At 43.0% G+C, this 27,760-nt stretch overlaps 1 protein-coding gene across 8 annotated transcripts in view; it reads left to right on the top strand.

The window, feature by feature from the left end:
• Positions 1-27,322, top strand: part of EBF1 (EBF transcription factor 1) — a 391,714-nt gene extending 364,392 nt beyond the window's left edge. For 4 of the 8 annotated variants that reach the window (XM_023587399.3, XM_004453512.4, XM_012523320.4 and 1 more), the window contains exons 12-17: positions 13,174-13,239; positions 14,182-14,359; positions 14,990-15,169; positions 18,798-18,992; positions 19,322-19,390; positions 26,912-26,994. In XM_023587399.3, the coding sequence (XP_023443167.2) occupies positions 13,174-13,239; positions 14,182-14,359; positions 14,990-15,169; positions 18,798-18,992; positions 19,322-19,389 (687 nt within the window). In that variant the 3' untranslated portion in view covers position 19,390; positions 26,912-26,994. Of the gene's footprint in view, positions 1-13,173; positions 13,240-14,181; positions 14,360-14,989; positions 15,170-18,797; positions 18,993-19,321; positions 19,391-26,911 lie in introns of all 8 variants that reach the window. The other 4 variants (XM_004453513.4, XM_004453516.4, XM_004453515.4 and 1 more) reach the window with 1 other exon arrangement.
• The last annotated feature ends 438 nt before the right edge of the window (positions 27,323-27,760 follow it).

Genomic DNA, 27,760 nt, shown 5'->3' with positions numbered 1-27,760 from the left:
TAGCAGTAGGAGAATGGAGCTATCCTTCTGCATACATTCACATCTACAGGTAACATGCATACATGGCGCAAAGCATTTTTGTCCTTTATGAAACATAAAAAAAGTATTTATTACATTTTTACTTTAAAGCTTTTATACATTCTAGCATTATTTACAGCTAAACATGCAGGCAAAAGATGCTAGTGTTTTTAAAATGATTACTGTTAATGTTTCTGCTTGTCAGAAGTGCTTAAATTTTCCTGCACTTTGTCTAAAAACTTAGTACTGTTGCCTTTTAAGAACAACACATTTAAAAGATCTTGCAAGTCAGATTTGCAAACACTGCTGACAGTTTGTGATGAATGATATTGCAAAATTCGCAAGATGTTTGTCATTTCGCACAGTCGACATATTAAGGAACGGATTAAGAAATGCGAAACCCCTGTGGAAAACAACCATCCCAAACAAACCTCAGCCAAACCTTGAACCCAGAGAGCACACCAGAAACTCTCACCCAGGTTTTCTTTCCCAACTTCCCACTCAGCCAGTGAAGCCCAATTGTTCTCAGTGCATTTTCTCTCACCATATGGTCTCCTCATTACCATACACTAAGAGTCCATATGGGAAACTTGTGAAATGAACTGTATTCATTTTAACTGCCAGATGAGCAGCCTTTTGCTTTGCAAGCTTAGCTTAAGTCATCTGCTGTCTTCGTGTTGTTATGGCAACACGGCACCAATAAAAAATTCTAATCTACTGTAAGTGATCACAGTATTTTAAGTGCTTGCCTATAACTGCCCTCCAAGGGGGAGGGGGAGGAGAGGTTAAGCGTATCCAAGGAGCAAAGGGTCGTTGTTCATTCCAGCAGGTGTCACTAAAGAAGCTGGTGAGGAGAGGGGTGAGGTGCCAGTGGCTGTGCAATAGGTATGGATTGTAGGGCACTGGGCTGGAGGGGGTGCCCATAGGCGCTGTGGACAGTAGGGAGGATAGGCTTTAGGGAAGACGGACTGTCGGGGGATCTGGGTTGCAGGGGAGATGCAACCAAAAGCTGTAGTTGGTCAGGCAGCACATTGCCCCAATGGGGCTGTGCAGCCCACCACGAGGAAAACTCAGGGCTCTGAACTCCAGAGGGAGCCAAGTCTGGTGGTGGTTTCTCCTCCATTGGCATGTGGAAATCTCAGTCTCCGTGGAGCTGCTCTTCCTGTACATGGGAATTAGTCATTTCAAACACCATACTAATTAAGAGTACCTTAAAGTAATGGAAGTAGGCAGCAACATCCTTAAATATAAATCATTTTCACCTCCGCAGGCCACATGATATGTTGCATCGCTGTCTCTCTATCTGTATTGAAAGCGAATGTTTATAGTCTCAGTTCATCAGTTCACATTAGCCTCATGCTGAATATTTAAACACAGAACAATTTGAACACACCATGAAGGAAGACAGTGACTGCACTTTCATTTGGAACAGCAAGGGCTCATCTAATAATAATTTAGTAAATCAGCCATTTAGTGGCTCTGTTGTGCACTGCATTGTGCCAAAGATTACTCAGTTCAACTGTACACTTGCAAAATTGAAATTCAGACTCTAGTCAACAGCACTGTTTTTGCTCAATGGAGAGAGGAGACCCAAAATCACCCTCCCTAAAGAGCGTTCGTGTTTAGTGATTTATCATAAATACAGAGCTGGGGCAAAATAAAACTGGAGTCGGCTGTATACAATGTATTCTAATTATGCTTTTATTGTTTTAGTCCTTATGCAAAGACTATCAGTAATTCAAAACCTGTGGTTGCCTCAGTGAAATCATAAATAAGAAATCTTTGTCTAGCTACTCTGCCTTTAGCAGAAAAGGGCATGACTAAGGGTTTCAGAAAAAGATAGAGAAAAACCCAACATCTTTATCTTCCACCCCTGGGCACAGGCCACTCTCTCTTGTTTGTTTGTTTTTTGTTTTAATTTGAGGAAATTCTATTAACATTATATCCAGAAACACAAGTGACCCTACTCAAACAGAAGCCAGTCTTAGGATATGTTCCCTCTTAGAGAAAAGGCGCTTAAGTGTGATTCCAGGAAACACTATGTCTCTGAATTCTCTTGTCAAAAACACAAACTCTGGGAGACAGGACATTGCTCCCCTTTCCCCCTAGAGCTGCCAGAAAACATAGAAACAAATGCCATTCCTCCCTTTTTATGCCTGCATATTTTAGGGGCTTGCTATCTCCTACCACTTAGGTTTCTTTTCTCAGGGGAGTTTAACCTCAGATTTTTGTAGTCCTGAAATTGTGTCCAGAATTGTGTGTGTGTGTTTAGTGAGTGGGCACACATATGCATGCTTATAAATTTTCAGAGGAAGGGGATGGTAGCTTTATGAAAAGGCTCATGATGCCCGCAAATGTTATAATTCTCACTTGTTCGTATTACTTTAAGTGACTTATTTTGCGGTAAGCTATTCTGCTTGTCATTATTGTATCATGACTGAGCAGCTGAGCAAATGGAGGCTCTGAGAGGTCAAGTAACCTGCTCAAACTTACATAGATAGTAAATGGAGGCTTTCCATCTTATATTTTCTTGATTAAGCCCTTCTGCACCTTTAACAATTTTACAAATAGGAGAGCTTCTCAAACATAGCACTAGGGGCACACAATACATGATGGCTGTAAGAAAGCAGATAATCTGCCAAAGTTCTCCAGACAATAAGTAAAACTTGTCAGCATTACTGGTTGTTATTTCTTGATAAGCACTAACCAAATGTCCAGCACTGTGTTATACTCTATGTGAGCATTATCTCATTTAAACCACCGAAGCAGGTACTGGTACTAACCTTGTTTTACAGGTGAGGAAACAGAGACATGCATTCATACTGCCAGAAGTGTAAAGTATGGATTTGAGCCCAATCTTTTTGTCTCCAGAGGCTGTATCCCTAAGTACTGCCTCCCAGAATTAAGAAAAAGGGATTTTAAGAAAAAAAAAAAAAAAAAAAAAGAGACAGTTTTGCAATCCAGTCTTAAAATCCCACAAGCTTGGCAGGGGAGGAGGGAAGCAGTGGCATGGACTGAGGTTTGTTCACAAATGGCTGATCTAGGCGAAACTGACAGCAAGAATTAAAAACACGCATGCACACACACACACACACGCAAACCTTAGAGAGCATTCTTTTTCTCTTTAGCTGCAGAGTTATTGTGGTTGGGAATTGTAATAACAGTTGTTCCAATAGCTGAATTCTGGAACTCTTTTAAATTCTTTTTTTAGAACTGACCCCTTGATGAAGGGGGATTAAGTTTAACCTACTTCATATCAGATCCCATGTACAGAGGTACTGAGTATAATTACTCATGAGTTCAAGAAGTAACAGGAGGAACAAGGGGGAAACTCAGGTGTACCTTCCCCACCATCCAACCATTCTCCTGTTACCAGCCTGAAGCCTCTGGGAGCAGAGACAGTGCTGGGAGACCTTCAGCTTTGTTCTCTATCTTCAGCCCTGAATAACACTTCAATTAAGTAGTGGAATGAGAAGTACTAAGCCTCAGCAGTCTTGAGGCAGTGGATTTTTTTTTTTAAGTACCAGAGTCCAGGCAGGGATTGAACCTAGGACCTCCTATGCAGGAAGCTGGTGCTCAACTACTGAGCCACATTGGCTTCCTCGACTTGGTTTTCTCGTTTGGTTTGCTTGTTTTTTCAGGAGGCACCAGGAGCTGAACCCTGGACCTCTCATGTGGGATGTGGGAGCTTAACCGCTTGAGCCACATCCATTCCCTGAGGCAGCAGATTTTAATTGCAGTTTTACTCAGGACTATCTGTAAAACTTTGGGAACCATCATTTACAGATAACGTTCTTCCAGAGGTACATATAGTAAATGATATTCAACAATTTAAGAAGCAAAAGCAAGCTATATTTTGCGTCACTTAAAGATCCTTCAAGTACATAGCATAGTTCCTGCATTAGTACATGCCAGTTACTCAAATCTAGCTATATACACTTGTTGAAAAATATACACACCAAACATGCACATGACCCTCTGACAAATCTCTTTTGTTTACTCAGTGGTCTATTTCTTTCAATCTAGGCATTTATTCTGCCTTGCCCTAGGAAAAAAGAAGCCGCAGCCAAAAGGCAAAAGGAGAAAGAAGTAGTTAATTTTTGGCTTTTGTGTTTCTAAGGCAGTGGTTCTTAACCTTTTTTATTCCATGGACCCCTTTGCCAGAAGGTGAAAACCATGGACCCCTTACTAAGTCCATACTATACTGTGTATTATTTAGTAAACATATCACACCCACACCAATAGGTCCCCACAAGAATAATGTTTCTTTGAATTTCAATTCAAGCTCCCGAACCCCTAGTTAAGAATCCCCGTTCTAAGCACTCAGGCCTTGGTGACTTCGAGGCCATTAAAAAGAGCTTCAAGGGTAATTTTGACTCGAGGCAGTTTTTGTTTCATGTGCTGCCTTTACAACCAATCCCTGAAAAAGACATCCCTAGCCCCAGCCTTCCCTTTAAGCAGAGACTTTTATCCTGATCAGAAAGTGGATTTCCAAGGCCACTCAGCAGGACCTAACCCAGGGCCTTGGTCTTACACCAGTACAATGAGTTGGAATAAGAAGAGCCAACTTGAGGTTGCCAGGTTCAGCGGTGTGCCTCCAAGCAGGTCTAGTCACAAGGGGGCCTGCGCCAGCTTTCACTGCGTTTGTGGCCGGAGGCACCGCAGGCTCCCAGGCACCAATTACCAGGACACCATCTAGAAGAGAATACCGGGAGACCAAAACAAGGGCGGGTAGGGAGGAGCAGCCATTGTTATAACGCTTCTCAGGAATACCTGGCTTCACAATTCATACTTAACTGCTGACACTTGAAAAGGGACCGTTTTGGTAAAATGAATCAAGCTGTAATGTTTCTTTTATGAGATCCCCTTGCAGGAAAGGAAGGCTTGGCGCCTTGTGGAGACCAAGCGTAGTTATCCATCATAGTAAAGTCAGCTGTCCTGGCCTTCTCAGAGGTCACGCAATCGAACCAACGGCTCTTACAACGACATCATTGCTTACGGAACAGTAATTGAGGCACCAGATAAAAATTACCTGGTCTAATAGGCAACGAACAATTTTCACTCAATAAAATTATAAGCCAAATCATTCATTTCATAACAATCTGGCTAATTTATTTGTTGACCTTTTAATATCCATAGCTCTTCAGTGGTATTAACTGCAACTCAGGCAAAATCTCTTGTTCATTTCACTTCCATTGATTTTTTTTTTCCATTGAGGCAATAACAGCTGCCTGAAAACAGCCTTTTTCTTTCCACTGTAAAAGTCAATCATGTAAGTTAGTATGTCTTACAATGATATAGCTGTGTTAGCTTACAACCTACTTTAATTTCTTATCATTCAGAAGACTCTTATACCATGTTTGTAACAGAGCCAAAGCTTTCTGGTGTGACCCAGCCAGGGCCGGAAAATGACCCATAATAATATGTTTGAGAAGCAAGAGGACTATCATCTAATCTGAACATAAAATCAACTTTAAAATTAGACAAGTTTCACAAGTCCACCCTCAGCATTTTCTCTAGGCTAGAAAGCTGTCAATGCCAGACTACTTATATTAGTAGTACGGTAGGGTCTTTCAAAATATTTAATTCCTTTGTTTCTTGAAGTTTCTGCAGATTTTGATTGTAGTTTGAATTTTATTTTCTCTAACAAATATGAGCAATGAGTGTGTGCTAAAATGTTCTGTAGGATAGGCACAGATTCAGCTGAAGCTTCTTATATAATAAAATACCGTGAAGTCTTTAGAATGCAGGGTTGTAAAATATAATTGTTACACATTTGGTATTTTATGTGTCCCTAGAAATAACCACTTGCTACCTATACCTTATCTATGCTCCTTTCTATTTCAAATTAGTCTGAAGTGGTCCTTAGCTATAATGAGAATGCCCCTTTCAACAGAAACATGTTTAATTATATCCATGCTAGAGTGTAAGTGGCTGTTCTCAGTCATAGGGCTTATGAGTAAAGAGTATTTAAAGTGTGACACTAAAGGCTTCTAATGATCTGCAGTAAGCTCTATTTTGAGAAGTTCATATTACCAGAAAAATGAAAAAAAAAATTTGAGGAATGTCTCAGAGGATCGGAAACTAAACAGTGCTCAAGTGTTATTTTGGTTTGTTTTATTCCTTTCCTCACTGCCCTTATTATACTGATTTTTGAGAATGCAAAGTCTACCATTGTGGAATTTTCCATTTGGCTAAATAAACCTGAGGGACGTGGCAATATAATCACCCTCGACAGGAATACATCTCAGTACCACTAGTGTTTATTGCCTTGTCCATCCAACTCTGTGGGAAGTGGGCTGAAAGAAACTTCCAATCAATTTTCTGGGCTTTCCAATCAGTAGTGTCACCCAAAATTTCAGAAGCACGAGGGGAAGATGTTGACTTAAGGGGTAGAAGGATAAAAGTGCTGTTGAAAATCTGCATTTAAAGTGATTTAATGCAGTCAACTACGGTCAACTCCTGAATGAGAAGATGAATGAAATCAATGCTGATTTCATTGATAGACAGCTATCAACTCTAAATCAGAAGTGATTTTACTACTCCACTTCATTTTATGTTGCAGATGTTTGGCGCACTGTATCTTCAATCCCCTGATAAAGCAAAGTAGATTGGTGATAACAAGGAATTTGCAATGAGAAAAGTTATCGTACATCTTCCCCAGGAGTCTCTCAAGGCAACTGACCTCGATAATCGATGCTTGTAGTTTTACTTCTGTTTTATTCTACAAAACATTATTTCTCACCGGAAGAACATAAGACCAAGCACAGATTATCCTCCCAAATTACTATGTGTATGGGCTGGAGTTCCCAGAGTCTCAAAACCTGACTGAAACTCTAAAACTAATGTGGCATTGGCAAACAGGTACCCTTCCAGCTTCATGAGCAGGTCTACATGTGACATAAAAGAAAGAACATTCTTGCCATCTAGATTTGAGATATCCAGAACAGAGTTGGCTATATAAATGGGTCTGGTGTTGGACAGTTAGGCAAGCTTCCCCTTCACCTCAGAAGACCAGATATGACAAGTGAATATCAGCTTAATTAGCTCCATGTTTTAGGTTAGAGGGTAAAGAGAAGACTCGCAAGGGAAGTAAATACTCCACAGAGAGTTTACTCTCGTGAAACAGAAGGAAATATGAATTAGCCATGGTTGCATTAGATAACAGTAGGCTTCTTTCCCAAGGTGGCTTTTGTGTATGTGCAAGTACCCAAGCATTTCTAAGGGTCTTAGGATCCAGTTAATAAAAAGCTGATGAACATCAAGACTAATCTCCTGTTGCTAGCAGCCTAGAACTTGAAATAATGTCTGAACCAAATATGATTCATTATGTTAATCACAGAATTAAAGTGTAAGCACAAGCCAGCTGGAGACCAAATTCATTTTTAAAAACAACGAACAACAACAACAAAAGCTGGTATTAAAAAAAACCTCCACAGCGATAAAAACTTGACCATTGGGAATTTATATATTGAATTAAAAAGCTAGGGATCAAATGGAACACCAACTTAAGTTTTTTGGTTTTTTTAAAAAAATTTTAATCCCGTCCAGATGGCTCCCTTGTCTGTCTGCTCACTATCTGCTCACTGTGTCTGCTCATAGTGTCTGCTTGTTGTTTGCTTGCTATGTCTGCTTGTTGTGTCTGCTCATTGTCTCTGCTCATTATGTCCACTCATTGTCTGCTCATTATGTCCATTCATTGTCTGCTTGTCTTCTTTAGGAGGCACTAGAAACTGAACATGGGATCTCCCATGTGGGAGGCAGGTGCCCAACTCCTTGAGCCACATCTGCTCCTTGCTCATTGTGTCCACTCATTGTGACTACTCATTACGTCAGCTCATTGCATCTGCTCATCTTCTTGAGGCACTGGGAACTAAACCTGAGACCTCCCATGTGGGAGGTGGATGTCCAAGTGCTTGAGCCACATCCATTCCCAGTCTTTTGCATTTACAAACCATGCCAAATATGTTGGTCATTTTGTGCACATAAATTAGTCATGTACTTTAAAAAGTAGCAACTGTATCTTAGAATAAATGCAACAAGAATTTCTCAAGTTTGATGGTATGCTGAACATTGTGCTTGTGCTTAGAGAAGGTGATTAAGACACAGCCATAGCCTCAAAGAGCCTACAGTTTAGTTGTGGAGTGTTAGACTAACATGCTTCAGATTAGAGCAATATGACCAGATAGTATAATTCTCTGCTGTGCTGGGTGATACAGACCATCAATACTATTTTTCAGAGAAATGAGGCACCATTGGGCACCACTGAAGGTAGAATTATTTCTAATAGAAGAGTGTATGATACTCAAGAGGTCAGACTCTGATACCTAACAGACCTGGATTTGAATCTCCACTCACTCATTTGTCGATATGTGGACTTAGGGGAAAAGTTAGTTAACTTTTCTGAGTCTCAGTTCCCTTATCTGCCAATTGGTGATATGAATAGTATCTTAAGAGGCTCTCCATGAAGAATGAATGAGTTCATTTTCTACAGTGTCAGGCATGTGGGTGACTTTCAATAAGTGGTTGTTACCTTTTTCATTGCTATTTGACTACTACCCCCACCCTCATGACTACATGAAAAGGCTTTGTAAATGGGCACAGATTGAAGCCAGCATTCTAATCAAAGGAAAGACAAAAAGGAGTAAAGCTATGATATGAAGAAGGAGACAAAAGTTTTACTAATAGGCTAGGGAGGACTGTCTCTGCCAGAATAAAGACAGTTCATTCTTCAGATATGGAGGGAGAGAAGGTTGGATAAAGAGGGTAGGAAGAGATGATGGAGAAAATCTTTTGCAACCTCTAGAGCCTATAGCATAGTGCTGGGAAGGTCCTGGAGATTAGATCTATATTTGACTGGGGCAATAATAAGCACAAATATTATTTGCTAACTGATTGAGTGGCAATGTATATAGAGAAGCTTAATCTTCTCCTTGTATTTTTAGGCCATTCAGCATTTTTATTATGGACTTTCCAAAACATAAGTGAATCTTGCAACAATTAACACTTGAACTCTTTCCAGGAACTCCGTTTCTCCTTGAGTCCCCCCAGTGTTTCTGTAGGCTTTTAATATAAAATTTAGCTATAGCATAGCTACTTTTTTTTTCTATTCAGACCCCACCCACATAATCATCAACTGATGGTCATAGTGAAACAATTAAAGCCAGGTTTTGATTGTGGGAGGAAATCAATCAGTGAAAAGCTGTTGTTAAGAAACAAACATTTTCTGTTTCTTTAAGACAGAAGAAATTCAAGGCCATTAGAAGAAATAGTCTGACTCAGGATATAGATTGGAGAATAAGCATTAGCTCTGTAAGGAGACTCTGGGGCTTTTTGATATTTAGGATACTAGTATTTGTCTTTTCAACTCCCAAATGGGTTATATTTTTTTTAATCCAAGGATAGGATTAATTATCTCAGAATAGTTTAATCTCCACTTTCATGTTTTGAACTGCAAGCAGGGAGACGTTTTAAATATTATGAACAGAAGAGAAAATCTCTTCTGACAAATAAATGCCTAGAAAAATTAGATATTAGTACTAGTCAAGTGCTCTTTCTTTTCAGAAATATTAAAATTGCATATTAGAATGGAAGTATCCTTGTGCGATGATCCTTCTTATTGCCACAAAAAAATAAGATTTTAGGAACAATTTCAGAGACAAAAGATTATATGAAACATTTAGCTTTTCTCCTTATGGGGAATTTCTTTCTTTCTTTTTTTTTTTTTAACATCCCAGGCTCAATCATTTCCTAATGTGAAATTGCAGATTTTTCAAATTACCATATAAAACTGCAAAAAAATTACACTTGTGACCACAGAAGATATCACATACACTATCAATTTGATTTTAAAAGGCATACATCTTTTATATTACCTGTCATTTTTATAATACCTTTTACAAATTTAATCAATACATTTTAACATTCTATATACTTTAAGTGCAATATACGATAAATATTCAAGTTTCATCTTAAACATGCTTTAGCCTTTAAATTGTTAAAACTGCAGTGCCCTTTCAATCTACTTACATAATGTCATAAAATATACATTTCAAGGTAAATGAAGTCAGCTACTTCAATTTAGTCCCTCAAACTGGTAGTAAATGAGAGGTTAACACTATGGTGCCAAACCCATTATTGAGTAAATTTAGCACCTTGGACAGCTCTGTAAAATCTTTATTGCTTTCCTGACCTGCTCGTCATGTTCTGTCTGTGTGTTCAGTGGCTCTCAGCTCTGATTGAAAGGCAATATATTAGATCCCCAACACAAACACGCTTGGGGGCTAGTTCACTGGGAGCGTAATGACATGGAGGTGAGAGCAATTTTCTGGTCACTGAAATCCAAGCACCTTGCAGGTCTGTTGCACTAACTCATAGAGGACCCAGAAATTTCCTTTCTCCTTCCCATTTGTAGAAATAACTAACAAAGGCTAAATCACACTGGAAAAGTTGGGCAAAATATGGGCTCTTTCTTAAATCCCAAAGTTGCTACTGTAGTGAAGGACATTAAAATGGGCTAGGTATCATTTAAGGGTATAGCTTTCAGACCAAGAAATCCAGGTTCACTCAAGACTGCTGGCTTGAATGGATGCTGTGTTGATGACACACCTATGGAAATGTACTGAATGGAAAAACGTGCCCCAGCCTCATGGATCTAAGAAAGCAACATCAAGGATCAGAGAAGAATGCAACTTTAGGAAACAGGACTCATGTTTCATGTTTAAAGGATTAAATGGTGACAAGAACTCTGGGTTTTGAAATAAGGAGAAAAAGAACAAGTAGATGATGTCATTGAAAAACTTTATCACCAAAAACGTATGGTATTAACATATATAGCATACCCTGATAGTTAGAATTTTTCAGACTTATGAAAACTTGAAAAATCTTGAGTTTATTTTGAACTTCACTCTTCCCTGGTTTGGTGACATTAATTAAAATAAGGAGTTCACAGTGTGGTTTCTAACTGCCCTTCAGCATGCTTTTGCAAACTGTGAGATTGTATTTTTTTTCCTAAAACAAGAAGAGAAAAATTATGCTTTGTGCCAAGCCCAAGCACTTACATAAATACTGACTTGAAGAAATAAATGAACATAGAACAAGAAAAGTCAAATATTAGTAAATAAACTAATTTGATCCTGTTATGTTTTAATCCTTCCAAAGAGCCAGATAAGGCCATGAGGTTTTAGTGAAAGCAGCACAAACCGAATTTGATCTGGGGATAGAGTTTAGTGTGCCACACCATAATGAATTATTAAGTGTTGTGGTCAGACAATACTGCAAACCCAAAGTGGTAAATTATCTCGTAGCTTGCATTAAAAAAATAAAGAAATAATTTCAGATGTATGGATGGTGGTGATGGTAGCACAACATTGTGAATATAATTAATGGTACTGAATTACACATTTGAGTGTGGTTGAAGGGGAAATTTTATGTTACATATATATTTCTAGAATAAAAATTTTAAAAATCATGGAACTGTACAACACAAACACTGAGTTAAACTATGGACTATAGTTAGGAGTACAATTCTAAAAGTGTGCTTTTATAAGTCGTAACAACTGTACCACAGCAATAAAAGGTGTTTATAATAGGGCAGTCTATAGGAATCCTCTGTTTATGCACGATTGTTCTATAAACCTACAAGTTCTCTAATAAAAATATAAACAAATAAATAAAATGGAAAACCCAGAAATAATGAAATGATTTCAGATGTATTGATTCCAACCATTGATTATATAATGCTTTTCACTCCCTGTGTGAAAAATAGCTGAACTGTTTTATAAAGGGGGTCTAGCAGCTTAAGGCAAACATAAATGTTTATTGAGAACTCAAAGCCCCTCTATCTTATTTTTGAATTTAGGATGTTATATATGTCATAAGTAGTTACTGCAGTATGAAAACTATTTTATCTTATATTATAGAGAATTTAAAATTGAAAAAAATGCTAATATGTATCTAAAAGCTTGTCATTTCAAGAGTTGTTCAAGGATTTTTGAAGAGGCTATGGTGACAGCAAAATGAATGCAATTATATCCCTATTTTCTGATCAGCATTTACAATATACGAAAATTGAAAAGCACTGCTTCTCTACGCAGAATTCTATTGTGTAAAATATTTAAAGTTAAACTTCCTTTTGAAACTTTACCCACAGCAAAAATTGTAAACATATCTTGTTGCAAATCATCTCTAATAATTACATCGTGCCTTTGTGGTTGGTTCTCTGATAAGCCCCATTTTATGTGTATTAAGCTGAACTTTGCTTTCCTTTTTACTCCAGTAAAGAAGAATCTGCAGAAAATTAGGGTAGAATGAAGAGAGAAACATTTTTTTCTATTTAGAATAAAAAATAAAATAAAAAACTACCACTGCACACACGTAAGTCACCCTATTTTATCAGAAGCAAGCATGCAAGTTAATTATGGAAGCCCATCTATATGAAAAATAGGGATGTTTTTTCTTCTGCTGAAGTGGGCAATAGAGCCTAGATCTAGGATAAGAATGAATGAGCGAATGAAGAAAATGGCAAACAATACTGAAGTAGCAAACAATTCCTACAAAGACACAGGCTCTGCCAGTTGTGAAACGTGGTGTGGAGGGGCCTCCTCGGGCAGGAGACTCCTTTTTTAAGAGCCTCTGATGAGCAGTGCATTCCCTGCTGATGTGGGTGGACCACAGCCTGCCCTTATAGCAGAGCTCTGCCACCCAAGGGAGATAAACAAAAGAAGTTTAATGCTGCATCCTTCTAGTAGCTGAAGATTGATTGGAACTCCCTCGAAAATGACCTGTCTGATAAGGTCATGGTTCCTGGAATGAGCAATTAAGTGCAAAATAAACACATCTTAGGGATTCAGAACATGTGCTAAATGACATTGATTGTAATAATCTGGTAAATGATCTCGGGGATTGTATTCAGCAACAAACATATGCGTGTATTTTATCTTGCTGTACCAATGATGCTCACCTTTTGACTCGATTGAGTGTGTGTGTGAACAGGGATAAATTGGTGCTTTAACACCATTCTGGGGGTCCCTAAGCCATTGCCTTTCCAGCAGAGCTTTGGCCAAGGATGGCCAGAGGGAATGGACCGACAGCATGTGACGAGATCGGGGCAACCTGCCTTCACTCCGACGGATGAATCTGGTTTTCTCTTGACAGGAAGTCATACTCAAAAGGGCTGCTGACCTGGTGGAGGCGCTGTATGGGATGCCGCACAACAACCAGGTGAGCAGACGGGACTTCCGCATTCACCAGAAGAGCTCAGCTTCCTTATGGGAATGAGAAAAGTGCAAGAATCTAAGAGGCACGCATGTGAGATAAGCGTACAAGTAATGCAGATAGAGCATGTTGCCCAGGACTCACTCCTTTTATAGCTAATCTGTAGTGGGGAATGTACTTCATAATTGAGGAAGAGAGTTACTGGTGCTTTATTTTATTTCTCTTGGGTTTTTAAGCAAATTTAAGAGGAGAAAGAGGGTTTCATTTCTTCTTCTAAAATCTATGACAAGGCCTGAATAGTTCTGGCTACTTCAATTTCTCAGAGCAACTCCACGTATATGATTCGAATTGTTCCAGAAACTTGAGTCTGACAAGTCATTCGCTCCTCTTTCACTTGAGTCAGTGTCCAGAGGACACAGTCCCACTAACACTCAGAGACACAGAGAGTCATCTACAGCCTGCCCTCCGCTTCAGCAGGGACGGGGAGTCACAGCGCCCCATCTCTCTACATCTCCCCGCCTCTTTCTCTCCTTTTCCTTCCTTCTCTTTGTCTCTCTTTTTCTCTCTCTGTCCTTTGTCCCTCCCTCTCTGTCCGTCTCTGGGTGTGAAACCCCAGAGTTCCTGTGTTAAGTGGTAGGGGAGGGACAGCCCGTGGTGCTGACGAAAGTGGTGACGATGGCGGAATGGGCTCTCATGGCTAGACTTAAGAACTTAGGAATCCCAACTCTGCCCTTCAATGCCTCATCCAGACTCAGTTCTCTCATCTAAAAGATGGGGATGAGGAGGAAGAGACTGACCTTGCAGGCTTGTTGGAGGGGTTGCAGAAGGTAATGCAGGTCACCTTTGAAAGCCCTGGGCACCGTGCCTCGTGTATGGCCAGCCCTGAGAAGCTGACATTGCTGGAATATGACTGGGGGTGGCTAAGGGGATATACCTTTTACTTTGCAGGAAATTATTCTGAAAAGAGCAGCAGACATTGCAGAGGCGCTGTACAGTGTTCCCCGCAACCACAACCAGCTCCCGGCCCTGGCTAACACCTCGGTCCACGCGGGAATGATGGGCGTGAACTCTTTCAGTGGACAGCTGGCGGTGAATGTCTCCGAGGCGTCACAAGCCACCAGCCAGGGTCAGGAGCCTGCTCTTCCCCTCCCTCTGCTTTCTCTGTTCCCCACAAACCTCATCCTCTTTCCCTCCTTTTGTTTGGCCTAAAACTATTTTCATTTTTAAAATGCTTTCTTTTCCAGAGAAAGAGCGTCCTAGTTGGTGTGCATAAAATCATCAAATGTGCTTCTAATGATCTGGCTTAAGGGGCCAGAAAGCATACGTGCATTTAGCCATCTCTACATTTGACTTTTCACCATAAACCATGAGTGACAGTTACATAGAGGGTTGGAATTAAAGCTCCCAACGACCAGAGCACATCATTCTCACCCAGGGAATAGGAACCTGTTAGCTCCAGGGTACATCTCTTAGATTGGGATTTATTTCTGCTCCAAAATGATAATTTATAGGCCCTGCATTGCCACTTCTCACGGCCCTGCTAAGTATTTATGATCTCCAAGAAATGTGTCTTTTGCTGGCTTCCCATTTTAATCACAGAGCTAGCACCTCCAACCCACGCACATGAATCACCCGGCTGCTTCTCCCCGGGCTGTGGCCAGGGGGCTATGAGCAGATCTTCCTCTCCCCAAGAGTCTTCCAGCTTGCCTCCCATCTGAACCCCACCCTTACCTCCACTTTTGCCCTCGCCCCTCAGGTTTTACCCGCAACTCAAGCAGCGTATCACCGCACGGGTACGTGCCGAGCACCACCCCCCAGCAGACCAACTATAACTCCGTCACCACAAGCATGAACGGATATGGCACGGCCGCCATGTCCAATTTGGGTGGCTCCCCAACCTTCCTCAATGGCTCAGCTGCCAACTCACCCTATGCCAGTAAGTAGAGATGTGTGTCCTGCCTTCTTGCACATATTTGCTAGCAGAACTTGGCGTCCCGCTGTGTGGCGCACTGAGTAGGTGTCCTCAGCCCCATCCTGCAAGGCAGGGACCCAGGCGATGCTGTACCATTGTCGCCACCAGACATCTCCGCTCTCCCTTGTGTGCCTTCTGCCCCCCAAGTCTCCCGAACAGTCAGAACTCTGCTGTAACCCCAAACAGCAGGATGATGTAATTGCAAGACGGCCAGCTTGGGGCCAGCTGGAAGAGGGTTTGACTCCTGCTGTGTCTACCTGCTACTCACTGGTGGTCCTCGGTTAGTTCATTTCCTCTCCCAACCTCAGTTTCCTCATCTGTAAAATGGAGAAGGAACTGGCCCCCACCCCATCTCTGTTGTGGGACTGAGGTGAGATCTTGCATGTGATGATGTTGTCCTGATGCCTGGCACATTCAATAAATCTGGGTAATCATCATAATGGTGATGGTGATGATAATAAGTGGTAGTGATAGTATAACATGAAAACAACAGTTGGAAACTCAAAACCCCTCCTTTTAGGAATTCTAGTCCCTTATTATGCTTAAATTTTGTATTTTTTTAATTTGATGTGTACTTAAAAAAATCCAACAAATCAAAAACTATTCTTTTTTTTCCTTCAAAAATCTGGTAAGATTAAAAAAAAAGAAACAAGAAATGTTTGGTACTTTGTCCCTGTTATAAATAAGTTTAGCCTAAAGGATATTTTGGGAACAACATTTAAATTGCATCTAAAGAATCTCAAGGAATTGGCATCTTTTTGCACCAAGTGTCGTGGGCCTGTCTCAACAACCAGTTTATCTAACCTCTGGAAATATTTACCCAGATAACCAAGCTCATCTTGGACTGTGAGGATGACGTATAACCTGTGGCCCAAACTCTTAGCATTTGTAGAAGGATAGATGCTATGTTATTAAGTGGAAGAAAATTCATGATTTTTTTTTTAAAAAGAGGCTTAGCTAAAAATACTAAAAATTTCACAGTGGAAATGTGGAGTGTGCTAATCCTTTGAAAGAGGAAAGATCATTCTTAGTGTTTAAGAGAAGTTATTTCTAAGTACACCCAGAGTCTTTTACTCCCTGAGTGAATTTTTTGTGCTCAGTGTGTGCTAAATTCTCTACTTATATTTTAGTGGTTTGAAGTCAGAAGCTTGTTGAACATTTAAAATCCCTCAAACATCTGCATACGTATGTCTGTCTGTTCAAGGGTCAACATTGGGGATCAGTTTCATAAGAGATTTTGATTCATTGAAACATTGTTTCTCAGAGAGCTATCATTTCAGTGTTCTCCAATCTACTCAATCAGAAAATGTTTCAATCATGACCTGAAAATTAAAAGGTGGCATTCTTAATTAAATCAATAAACTAATTGCTATATGGTAGCAATTCAATCTAGGGGCTTGGATTGCTCAGCCTTCCCAAACATGTGCAGACACCCAGTGACTTCAGCCCGAGACTGTATCCGTCAGCCTGTGAAACTTCAAACATTTAATTTCCATTAATTGATTTCCTCAATGTTCACAAATACAGTATTAAATTCTCAAATAGGCTCTCAGATGGGACGGTTTTATCTGCATAAATGCAAATAAAACAATAAACACAAAGCCCAGCCGATTTGAATTTTTGCCTCCATTATATTTAATTATTCATAAACCACTCATGTTGAAAAATTCTGAACAGAATAAAAATAAAATAAAATCAGACATTCCACTGGTGAACACACTTTCTGGTGTGGTGGCTGATAACTAATAATGTTATAACAAATGGAGCTGCTTGACTATATTTCACCCCTTCCTCTGTTAACCAACCCCCCAAACTCCCCACCTCTAAATACACATAATGATCGCATTTGCCAACGAGATTAATTGCCTTCCTAAGTAAGCCAGCAGGATTTCAAGTCTACGAATATTTAAAAATCAAACCTCCAGTGCAGGAATTTTGCAATTTAAATGGGTGTTATTATTGAGCGTATTTTCACATTTACAAATCCTAAGAGATGTATAAAAATGCTGGCCTCATTAAAAGAAAAAGTAGTTTAGAAAATGTCTGTGAAAACTCTGAGGATGGCAGCTCTGTGTTCTGCTCCTGAAAGCTCCGGGTGCATTTGGATTGTGTGGTGCTGAGGAAGGATCACAAGGGGCCCTTTCCCCCTTAGGGCAGTGCCGCTACCTATCTCCAGTTCTCTTCCGGTTTCCACAACTCTCCAGGCCAGTGGGCCAGGGGAAGCCCCCAGGCAGCATGCTGGACCCTGGCGGGCTCATGAGCAGGGGGCCTTTTGCCTGGAAGTCTGATTCTTTTGCAGGCCAGCGTAGTGGAAAGAGCACTGAATTCGGGTTTGAGTCCTGCTTTTTAGCACTTTCTAGCTCTGAGCCTTGGGCAAGTCACTAAACCACTTTCTGAGTCTCCACCTGCTTAGCTTGCTAAGGTGCCAGTGACATACAATGAGAGAAAGGTGAAGAAGCTTATGAATAAAAAGCAGTATTTGACATTTATTGAATCATACCAAAAAAAAAAAGTACAAGGAAGTGCCTAGAATTCGAACTCAGTGCCGGAAAGCGATTGGGCAGTATTCATACTTTTCCCTAAGAGATGGAGGAGATAGAAGGGGAGTGGATGAAAACACTAGGCTCCAGTGTGGAGGACTTAGCGCGTGTAAAAGCACTGCCTGCTCAGGTAACCAAGAGGTTATTAGATTAGCCACGATCAGAAGGCGAAGGCCAGCCCGAGGGGACAGTGGGGGGGGGGGCGATGTGCATCTACGAACCTCATCCCTGAGAGGCTGAATTGCTAAAGTTCCCCCACGGTTGATTATTCTTATTTCCACTACCCCAGACTGTGAGTCTGTACGTAAGACTCCGTCCTACTGCTTATTAATTCACAAATATTTGTTTAAGGCTCCTTGGGGGCACTGAAAGAATTTGGAGCTTTGACTTGCAGCTCTTTGTTTTCCACAAATGCTTCCCGAGTACCACCAAGCTTCCTATCTACCTGTGTCCATGTAGTGGAGCAATAAAGGGCCAGTCAGATCTTAAAGGAACTCGCAGCCTAGTGGAGAGAAACAGTTTGCACACACACCACCGTCTTCCAGTGCCTTACCTGGAATCCTGGAGTTACCCGAAGTTCATCCTTCTCCTCACATCTCCCATTCAGTCCATGGTCACGCCCCTCGAGCTGGCCTCGCCCGCTCTCCTCTGCCCCTCCCCTTCGTCAATACCTTCGCTTAACCCTGCGCGGGCCTCCCCTGACTCTGGCCACCGCTGCCCCTTCCTTGTCTACCTCCCCCAAGTCAGCCTTGCCCACCTTTGTCCTATTGCTGCTACTCCATCCCTTTGAAGAGCGTGTTGTACTTGGAATGTCCCGGTACCTGAGACACTGTCGGGCACGTAGTGGGCCCACGCTAAACGCACAACAGACCATCAACAATAAAAAGTAGATTAGCTGGGGACCAAATGGTGACAGCAGGCGTGTCTTGAGAGCCGAAGGAAGGCTCCTGCCAAAGTGTAGCCTGAGCAAGGTGCCAGGTGAGGATCAGGGCTGAGCTGCCTGTCCCAGGAGGCAGGAGGAGCACTGACTTCTCTTCTCATCGCCCCCTCAGTTGTGCCATCCAGCCCCACCATGGCCTCCTCCACAAGCCTCCCTTCCAACTGCAGCAGCTCCTCGGGCATCTTCTCCTTCTCACCAGCCAACATGGTCTCAGCCGTGAAACAGAAGAGTGCTTTCGCACCCGTCGTCAGACCCCAGACTTCCCCGCCGCCCACCTGTACCAGCACCAATGGGAACAGCCTGCAAGGTAAGGCCAGTCCCCGCCCTGCCACTCCCACCCGATGCCCTGACCTCACCCCCCCAGGGCCAGAAGCGCAAGCGCCCTTGCTGCCCGAGGGGATGGGCCTGGGCCTGCCTGCTTCTTTGCCTTCCTCTCTTCTGTCCCTTCGTGACCACGAGCCTCCTGCCCTGGCCCTGGCGCGGCTCACGCCAGCTCCACTGGAGTTGCCTGAGCAGTCCTCTTTCCAACTCCAGCAATTCTGCTCAGGCCCGGGGCATGCTCGAGAACGCCGTTGCCGCCTACTAACGCCGTCCTCTCTCTTCTCTCCTCTCTCACCCTGTTGTCGCCATTATCAGAACAGTCTTTTGTGGACTCTAGCAAGTTCTCCTCTGCAGGGTCTCTCCCGGGACTGGCCTTCTCCTGAAGTAGGTCGCTCAAACTTCCCTTCCTGTTGCCTGTGTCAGCGTGAGCGCGTGTGGGGCCGATGACGGGGAGGGTGAGCGGCCTGTGGGCCCATCAGAACCCCGAGGTTAAAGAGCCTTCATTCAGAGGTGGGGGCCTTGCTGCTGGAAACTGGAAGCCCCCAAACACCACTAAAGTATTCTGGTTCATATTAAAATGCTCACTCTCTTCCCCACCATGGAAAATGGAAAGAGTTGAGGTGGCCCCTTTATTCACTGAGAAAAGAAACACACCTTTTGAAAATGGGCCTAGCCTTTCTTACATTTTTCTCGTGTGCCCGGCTCTGTGCTGTGGCATTGCCCCACCCAACCTCATTCGTTCCCCCCAGTACTCACAGCCTCCATTTTACGGATGAGAAAACTAAAGGTTAGAGAGGCTGCAAAATTGCTAGCCTCAGTCAACTGGTAGGTGACTTCAAATTCAGCCTTGAAATTCTATCTCCTCTTTCTATATCCTGAGTACTTTATTCCTTAGAGGAGGTAAAAAGAACATATCCAGGGTTCCCAAAGCAGCCCAGGCAGGGAAATCAGATCAATGAAAAATCAGATTATCATTTTTTGAGTGTCTGGCTGTGTGCCAGGCACCGTGCTACACCGAACATGCTGTATCTTATTTAATCCTTACAACTTCCTCCTGAAGGATGAAGACTTATGATCTCCACTGTACAGACAATAAAATGGAAGCTTAGGGAGGGCAAAGACTGGCCCATCGACAGAGCTGGTGGATGGGGGAGATGAACGCAATCTCAGCGGGGTCTGTGCCCTTTGGCCCTGCCCTGCACCGCTCCCGTGGGCCTTCCCGCAGCAGCGGGCGAGTCCACCTTCACTGAGGAGCAGCCCAGAAGTCCAGGGAGGGGTCAGGAGGGCAGTGCACATCCCTGGGATTCCTCAGCCCTGTTGCTTGTGTGTGCAGACATGTACATTTATATTTGCATGCATATGCACTCTGTGCTGGGTGCCTTACTCTGATGCTTTCCTTTGATTCTCCTGGTGAAGATTTCAGTTGAGCCTCCCAAGGTCAGTACTATTCCCATTGTATAGATGGAGAAATCGAGGCCCAGGGTCACAGCTAGTAAGGGGCAGAGGCAGAACTGCACCCCGTGTGACCCTGGAGCCCGAGCTCCTATTCGCTCCTGCCTCCAGAAAGACTTCTCAAGACGTTCCTCAGGGACCGGCCAGCCAATCTGCGCAGCACAGCCAAAAGCCAGGCCCAGCACAACCTGCGCCCCTCGCCAACACACCTCGGCAAATCCCTTCTCCTGGAGGGACGAGGGAAGGGGTCTGACTGCGGGACTTCGCTTCAGGCAATATTATTCATGATACAAACGGGGAGCCACCCATTCTTGCAAGTCTGAATCTTTTTTAGCTAAAAAGAAGGCCTCGTCACCCTCAGCACACCTCCAGCTGGCAAGCTAGGGATCTAATGCTTAAGCGGACGTAACGTAATAATGGTAAAACATATGGAAAGCAGAAACCTACCGTTCTTGAGCTGCCAGTCATAACCCTTGTTAGACATGGATTTTACATCAGAAACAAAATATGATGCAGTTTGTAATCCACAGCTGAGTGGTGGTACACGTGAGGGAAGGGCCACTGCTACCCGAAGGTCAAGCGGCTGTGTCCCAGCCAGCAGTCCCTTAAGTAAGTAGCCGTTAGGCAAGGCCTAGTGCCTTCTCACGCCTTGCAGAGCTAGGAGGGAGTGGGTAGTAGGAAGCAGATGAAAACAGGGGCTGGGCCCAGATGTGACAACCTCCCAGATTTCTGGAACATCTGGTCCTACAGGGATGTATGTGTCTGTTTAAGCAAAGATGAAATGGCTGTAAGGAAGGGACACATACAAAATTTGTGCATTTATCACCCCCAGGGCTTCTCTGATTCAAGTCTCAAAATAAAAACCAGAGGCTCTCCCCGCTTCTGATTTGTAGCTCTGCCTCCGCCTATCAGCTGCCTCAAGACGCTCATATGGCTAAAACGCAGCTGCGCAGCGTGGAGGGGTTGAGGTCTAACTCGGGAACACACTTTGTGCTGCATTTGCCAGTTGCAGAGAACACTGACCTTACCTTCTGGCTGAACATGTGTCAAGGAAATTCTCTCTGGACTTTCCTCTACCCCATGGTGATTCTGGAACTTGGGAAGGAAAAGAAAGTGGCGTTTGTTTTTCCAACATTGTCATATCCCAAACGTAATAGTGATGGAGGTAGGAGTGGAGAAATTAAAGTCAAATGTAAATGACACCCTCTTCTTCAAAGCGCTGTTATTTTTGCTGCCCGTGCCGTCCTCAGCCACCATGCTCGCTGGGCAGGGCGTACACGCTCAAGACTGCACCTTCACCCCCTGCCCGCCATCCTCAGCAGGGCAGGGAGGGCTCAGCCTTGGGCATCTTTTTTTTTTTCCAGGGGACTTCTGCTTGGGACATTGGACAAGTGACATATTGACTAGGGACCTGTAGCCTTATACTGAAGAATTGCTTCATCTTTCTAAGCTGTGCTTATCAATAAAAGACAGAGGCATGTTATAGATGTGGGGCAAGGACCTCTAAGGTCTTTTTATTCCTTCTCTTTCTCAATGCCACAGTCACCCCCCCTTCATTTAGACCCACCTAATTTGCAAGTATGATCATTGAGAGGGCAAGTGATGGAGAAAGAGTGTGTTAAACAAATTGACCATGTAAACAAGATTATAGGTGACACATTTAGGCTGTTTTAAAAGGCCTATTTACTTCAAACTCTCATGCCACTCATTGTACAACACCCCACAACTCCTTAAGGAGTTTTTCCCCAGCCGTCTCTTCTTAGCCTCCTGTTGTCACCCTGTGCATATTTATTCCAGCAACAAATAAGCCCCCCACAGGATGGTGTCAGCGGCAACAGCAGCCAACACGTGGAGCCTCTCTGACTGGCCTGGCTCCTGTCTGATCTCATTTATTCCCCCAGCTGCTCTTTGAGGAAGACCTGTTATTGTCCCCATTTCACAGATGTGCACACTGAGACCTAGGCCTAAGGTGGCTCATCCAGAGTGACCACCAGCAAATAGGGGAGGCTGGGGCTAAAATCCAGGCATCGTGGCTCTGTACTCTCGAAGCCACGATGCTGCACCGCGGTCCTGTATTCAAGCGGCTGGGCCAAGGCCGTGGTGGGTATGAAGTCTGAACCTTCAACACTTCCACTGTGTGAGGGGAGACACGCACCTTGTCTGCGAGGGGTTGCACACCCAGGTGTGGACGTTCCAAGGAGAGAAAGATGAGGGAGAATTCAGGACAGTCTCATGGAGAAGGTGGCCTTGATCTTGGATGCCGGGGCAGCCAGTGCGCAGTACGCAGTAGGCAGCTCGGCCTTCCGGAACGCAGGGGCCACAGGGAGGTTGAAACGAGTCATACACCCCAGATCTGCCTACCCATTTTATAATTCACAGTGCCTACAGGTTCCAATTGCGTTTCTCTGCCAGGTAGATGGAGAAAATTTACCATACGTTTGAGAAAGTTTTTAAGACAAAGCAACCCTTGTCTTGGCACCTCCAAGCCCCACAAGATGTTCTATTTTAATGTGACCAAACAAATTTAGAAAATGTTGCTTGCTGAATCACTGTCCTGCAGATGCACAGTGCACATACATTTATTAAAAGCCGTGAGACATCCTGCAGTTAAACAGAAAAGATGATTCTATTCAATTTTCTGAAGTTATTTGGCCACAGAGCCCTTTTCCTCATGTTCAGACCAATTAATGGCACATGAAAAAACCATGGAAAATGCAGCTGGCATTTTGGATTTAGAGAGGAAAATGCAGAGACATCTTTTCACGAAGTTACCTGGATGAAGTCATGGATAAATCCTGACCCCTGCCCGCTCAGATATGTCTCTTTTCCCGGGCCAAAAACTTGAGTCAGTAACGTGGTACGCCATTGTTCCTGGAGAAGCCCTCTCCCTTTTCCTAAAACTTATGCCCCGCCCCTGAGCATGGATTTCTGCAGTTTCAGGCCTCAGAGGACTTCATTAATCAACAGAGAGGCAGCTCCAAAAGGCTGTCACCAGGCCATCAGGAGCCCCCCCACCCCAAACCCTCACCATCTCCTGGGAAAAAGTAAAAGCAAAAAGGCCAGAGTCATTTCACGAAACTTGTACCCGCCTGGGATATCTTCTTTTCCCACCTTGCTGAAGTCCAGGGTCGCTGGCTCCACCCTACTCTAGATATCCTGGAGTCAGGTAGCAGATCCCCCCATCCCCAATGAGCTCATAGATCTTACACATACGAAGAGTTTTGGGGAAGACCACCTCCCCACCCTCAGTCTTCTCCCAGCTCTGCAAAACTTTGTTTTGTCTTGGTTCTATCAAGATGCTGAAACCATAACTAAAAATACATTGTCTTTCAAACCAATAGTTTTCCAGGCTTCTGTCAGAGACCCTGAGTCCCCGGCTGCTGGGGAACACAGCAGAGCCGCCGTGATCTTGTGGTGTCTTGGCACACGGCATTCTCTGAGAGCAGTGTCCTCATGGGAATCTTCACAGGCCTGACTAGGGCAAGTTGGCATGCCAGCAGCATGTCTAGAACACTCCAAGTTTCAAACATCCATCCCTCTCACCCACGTCATTAATCTTCAGACTTGCACGGATCTAAAGAAACTGCATCTAAATCCATTGCTTCCCTGCATCTGGGCAGTGGGATTCCTTTACCAAAAGGCCTCTTTTGAGGTCCCTAAGCTCAGATACCACAAACAGCGCCCTTGTCTCAGAATTTACTCATCAACCAGGGGGTTAGGAGGCTAGAAAATGATAGGTGAACTTTCAGGAGCTGTGGAACTCTGATATTATATGCAAAATTGTGACTGTGGGAGCAGGAGAGAGGCCCCATAGCTTTCATCCAACACTCAGAGAAGTCCACGGACTAATGAAGGAGAAATAGGGAAGTGGGGGCAGGCCAGATCCATCCTCTAGATTCCCTCAGAATGTTTTATTTAAATATCAATTAGTTGCTTTTGTGTTTAAATTGGGCTATTTCATCTTTTTAAGAAAACCCACATCTCCAGCTTCACTTTGCAGGAGGTGGCGTGCCTGCCCCTCTTCAAGAAGGGTCACCCTTGGGGAGGCACTTCACCCACCTGTGCTCCCCACCTGGGTGCACAGGATCCCCTGCATTCCAGATTGAGATTTGTTGTGTTTTATGGTCTAGCTTTGTTTTATAACTTTTACTGCAGCTCTAATATCAGTCATGATTCGGGTACCAAAACAGTATTTAGATCTTTTTTTTTCTCTGATCATCCAAATGGGATGCTTTCAAGGCATAACTGATCAATTTTGGCCCAGCCCTTTGGCAATTTAGCACTTTGGCAAATGAGCCAGTTGAAAGCGTTTTGGCTTTCTACTTTGTATCACACTGATGCTGCCTGAGGTCTCTGACTGCTCTGTAAGGAGCTGCCCTTTATTGCCGGGCACCGCAGAGGAGATTTTGGCATAAGGCAAAAGTAAACTTCTTGCCTTTGTCACAGACTTAGAACCCTACGGAAAAGCCTGCCTTTAATGAGGGTGCCTGCACCCACATCCAGCCTGCATGGAAGCATCCCAAGGTTGGCGGTGAGCTGTCCCACTGCAAAGTCCCTCCACTTGCCTTTGGAGCGACATCAATTTGAGTTCTCAAGTTACGTCTTTGGATGGAAGTACCAGCTCTGAGTTTCAGTCAGATCTAGGGTTCCCTTGAATTGTAAGGGGACTGCTTTTCCAACTGATCCCAAATCTTTGGGGGTTTCAGTTGGTCTGCATTTGGCAAGAGACAACTTCCTGTTTCTAAGAAAAAAAGGCTTATGAGGGCTTACGAAAACGACTCCAGGAGCTTTTGGACTGCGAAACGGCTCTTGCACAACAACTTTTGGATGATTTACGTGTAAATGAATCAGAAACATGTGGATTGAATTTCCTTGTGAATATAGATGGGTTTAAAAATTAACGGAAAAAGTGTTTGGCAAAATACGTTTTGGATGTTTTAATTGAATCTAAAATGTCAGGCGTGGGGGAGGGGAAGTGGAAGGGCGCGGCGGGCGCAGACCTCCGCCCGCCTCTGGCCTCCCCGTGTCTCCTGCAGGCTTGGTGGCAGTTGGGATTTGTTTAAAAAGAAGGGGAGGAAAAAAGAACATTTTCCCAGACATGATAGTTAGGAAATGAAGAGGTCTACTTCCTAACGCAGTCATCACTAACAGGAACATTAATTTAAATTTAGAATTGCCAATAAAAAGAAAGTGATGACTTTCCCTCTGTGCTGACTAGATGCTGTGCCATCGTTGGGAGCCAAAGATGGCTGCCTCCTGCTTCCAGTGGAAGCTTCTCTCTCATCTTGGCATATTTCAAGGTTGCCACACTGTTTTCACGTTCTCAGAGACAGCCCTCTATTCCTCACACCCATCATGTGAAGGAGGCCGTGTGGGATGGAGCCTGCTTGATAAAATAGGAAATGCAGCCCGGAGAAGTTAAACAATCAACACAAGGTCACACAGCTAGTTGAGCAGCAGAGGTAAAGGGTTAAAAATAATAGCAGCTATCCTTTACTGGGTGCTCTCTGAGAAGGGAACCTGGCTTGAGCATTTTACATTTGTTATTTCATTTAAATTTCCAACAACCCTTAGTGCTGTAACTCCATTTTCTAGCAAGGAGACTGAGGTTCAGAAGATAAATAACTCCCTCAGGTGATCGTACTAGAGGAACAGAAACACCATAGGCGGAATGCTGGTCTGCTCCCAGTGGCCTCTAAATACCACTCCATCGCCTCCTAGCTCCACGCACTTCCACGGATCAAACTGCTTTCCCTTTCCCCAGCTTTACTAGGCTACAGTTTGCTAGGAACATGGTCAGATTCTTCTAGAAACCCTGGGTAAAACAGTAGTATGGAAGACGTTCTGCAGTTTCATGCAAACTTGCCTTCTCCTCCCCCTCTATGCTTTCCCTAACGTTATTTTCCTAGTGTACCATGCATGTTGAAGCTGGCATTTCCTTCTCCCAGGCCGGAGGAGTGATGTGAAGGAACTGAAATTGCTGCTGTCAGTTACTAAGTCTTTGGGCTAATTCAGAGCACAGAGAGAGCTATGGTTTTTCTTTATGGGTTGGATCATTTTTTAATTTTATATTTTTAGAAGTGAAGAAGAGGGAAAAGAGAGTGACAAACTGAACTTTCCCACTATTTTTTTCCAAGGTTTTGGGCTGCAACTTTCCCAGTGGTAGTCGAAAGATGTAACTTTCCAATTATATTTTAAAATTGAAGTCAGATTTGGAGGAATGTTTCAGATATTCTGTTCTATTGAAGGCACATACACATGCTTATATATTATAATTTTTAATAAAGTATATATGTACTTTACAAGAACAGTTCGTTCCAGAGAAAATGAGAGTACATTTGTGGTCAGTATTCAACCAACGTAGTAGTATGAATTTTATCCCCCCAATCTTTTTTTCCCGCCAGTGAGAAGTTTGGATAGAAAACCATTGACTTTCGTCTTTTCTTTCAACAGCAATATCTGGCATGATCGTTCCTCCCATGTGAAAGAATTGCCTTGAAGAATTTTATTAATGAAGAGGTTGGATTCTGCTACAGAGAGTAATCTGATACAAGTCCCAGAGTGGAACTTTTAACTCAGGCCTTTTTAAGAGGAATCACAATAACTGCAGATTTTTAAATAAACAAAATCACCGACCTTGCAAATACTGAAATTGGAAGGGATCTGCAAGCGCAGGGTGTTGATTAAAGTTGTACCTCCCAAATCTTGGGGAGATATATTTATTCTGTGTTGAGAAAAGCAAACCCATTTTTTCTTTTTCTTCCTTTCTGTCTTTTTTTTTTGGCTTAACTCTGCTATCATTCGTCTTTTATAAGCCGTAAAACTATATACAAGGGACACTATAAATAAGACTTCATGTTTTAATTTATGATGTTTTTAAAGCTGTGTAAAGGGAAAATGAAGTGGTGATATTTACAAAAAAGTTAAAAAAGAAAAAAAAGAAAAAAAAAAAAGCTTGTATGGGACAGAATAGGAATGCCAGTTAGATTTTTTAGAAAACGAAGGGTCGGCTTTTGCGCCTTAAAGCATATCAAATGGTAGTTAGCTCAGACAGTGCATTTTCAATATCTAAACGTAACATGCCATCCCTTAGCAGTGCAAGCTTATTTATCTCTTTTGTATTGTTGTCTTAAGTAACTGTAAATAAATGCAGCCTGGAAAGTTAAAAAACGACGCAAGTGATCACATTTTCCCTTCCACTAAAAAATCCAGTGCCTCTAGACAGATTGTTAAAACCGCATAGTTAAACGTGGTATCATTCTTTTACTTAGGTCAACTTCTCCTGACGCCTACGGCCTCTCG

Source organism: Dasypus novemcinctus, chromosome 2 (assembly GCF_030445035.2).
Source record: "Dasypus novemcinctus isolate mDasNov1 chromosome 2, mDasNov1.1.hap2, whole genome shotgun sequence".
NCBI lineage: Eukaryota > Metazoa > Chordata > Mammalia > Cingulata > Dasypodidae > Dasypus > Dasypus novemcinctus.
This window is presented reverse-complemented; position numbering and strand designations above follow the sequence as displayed.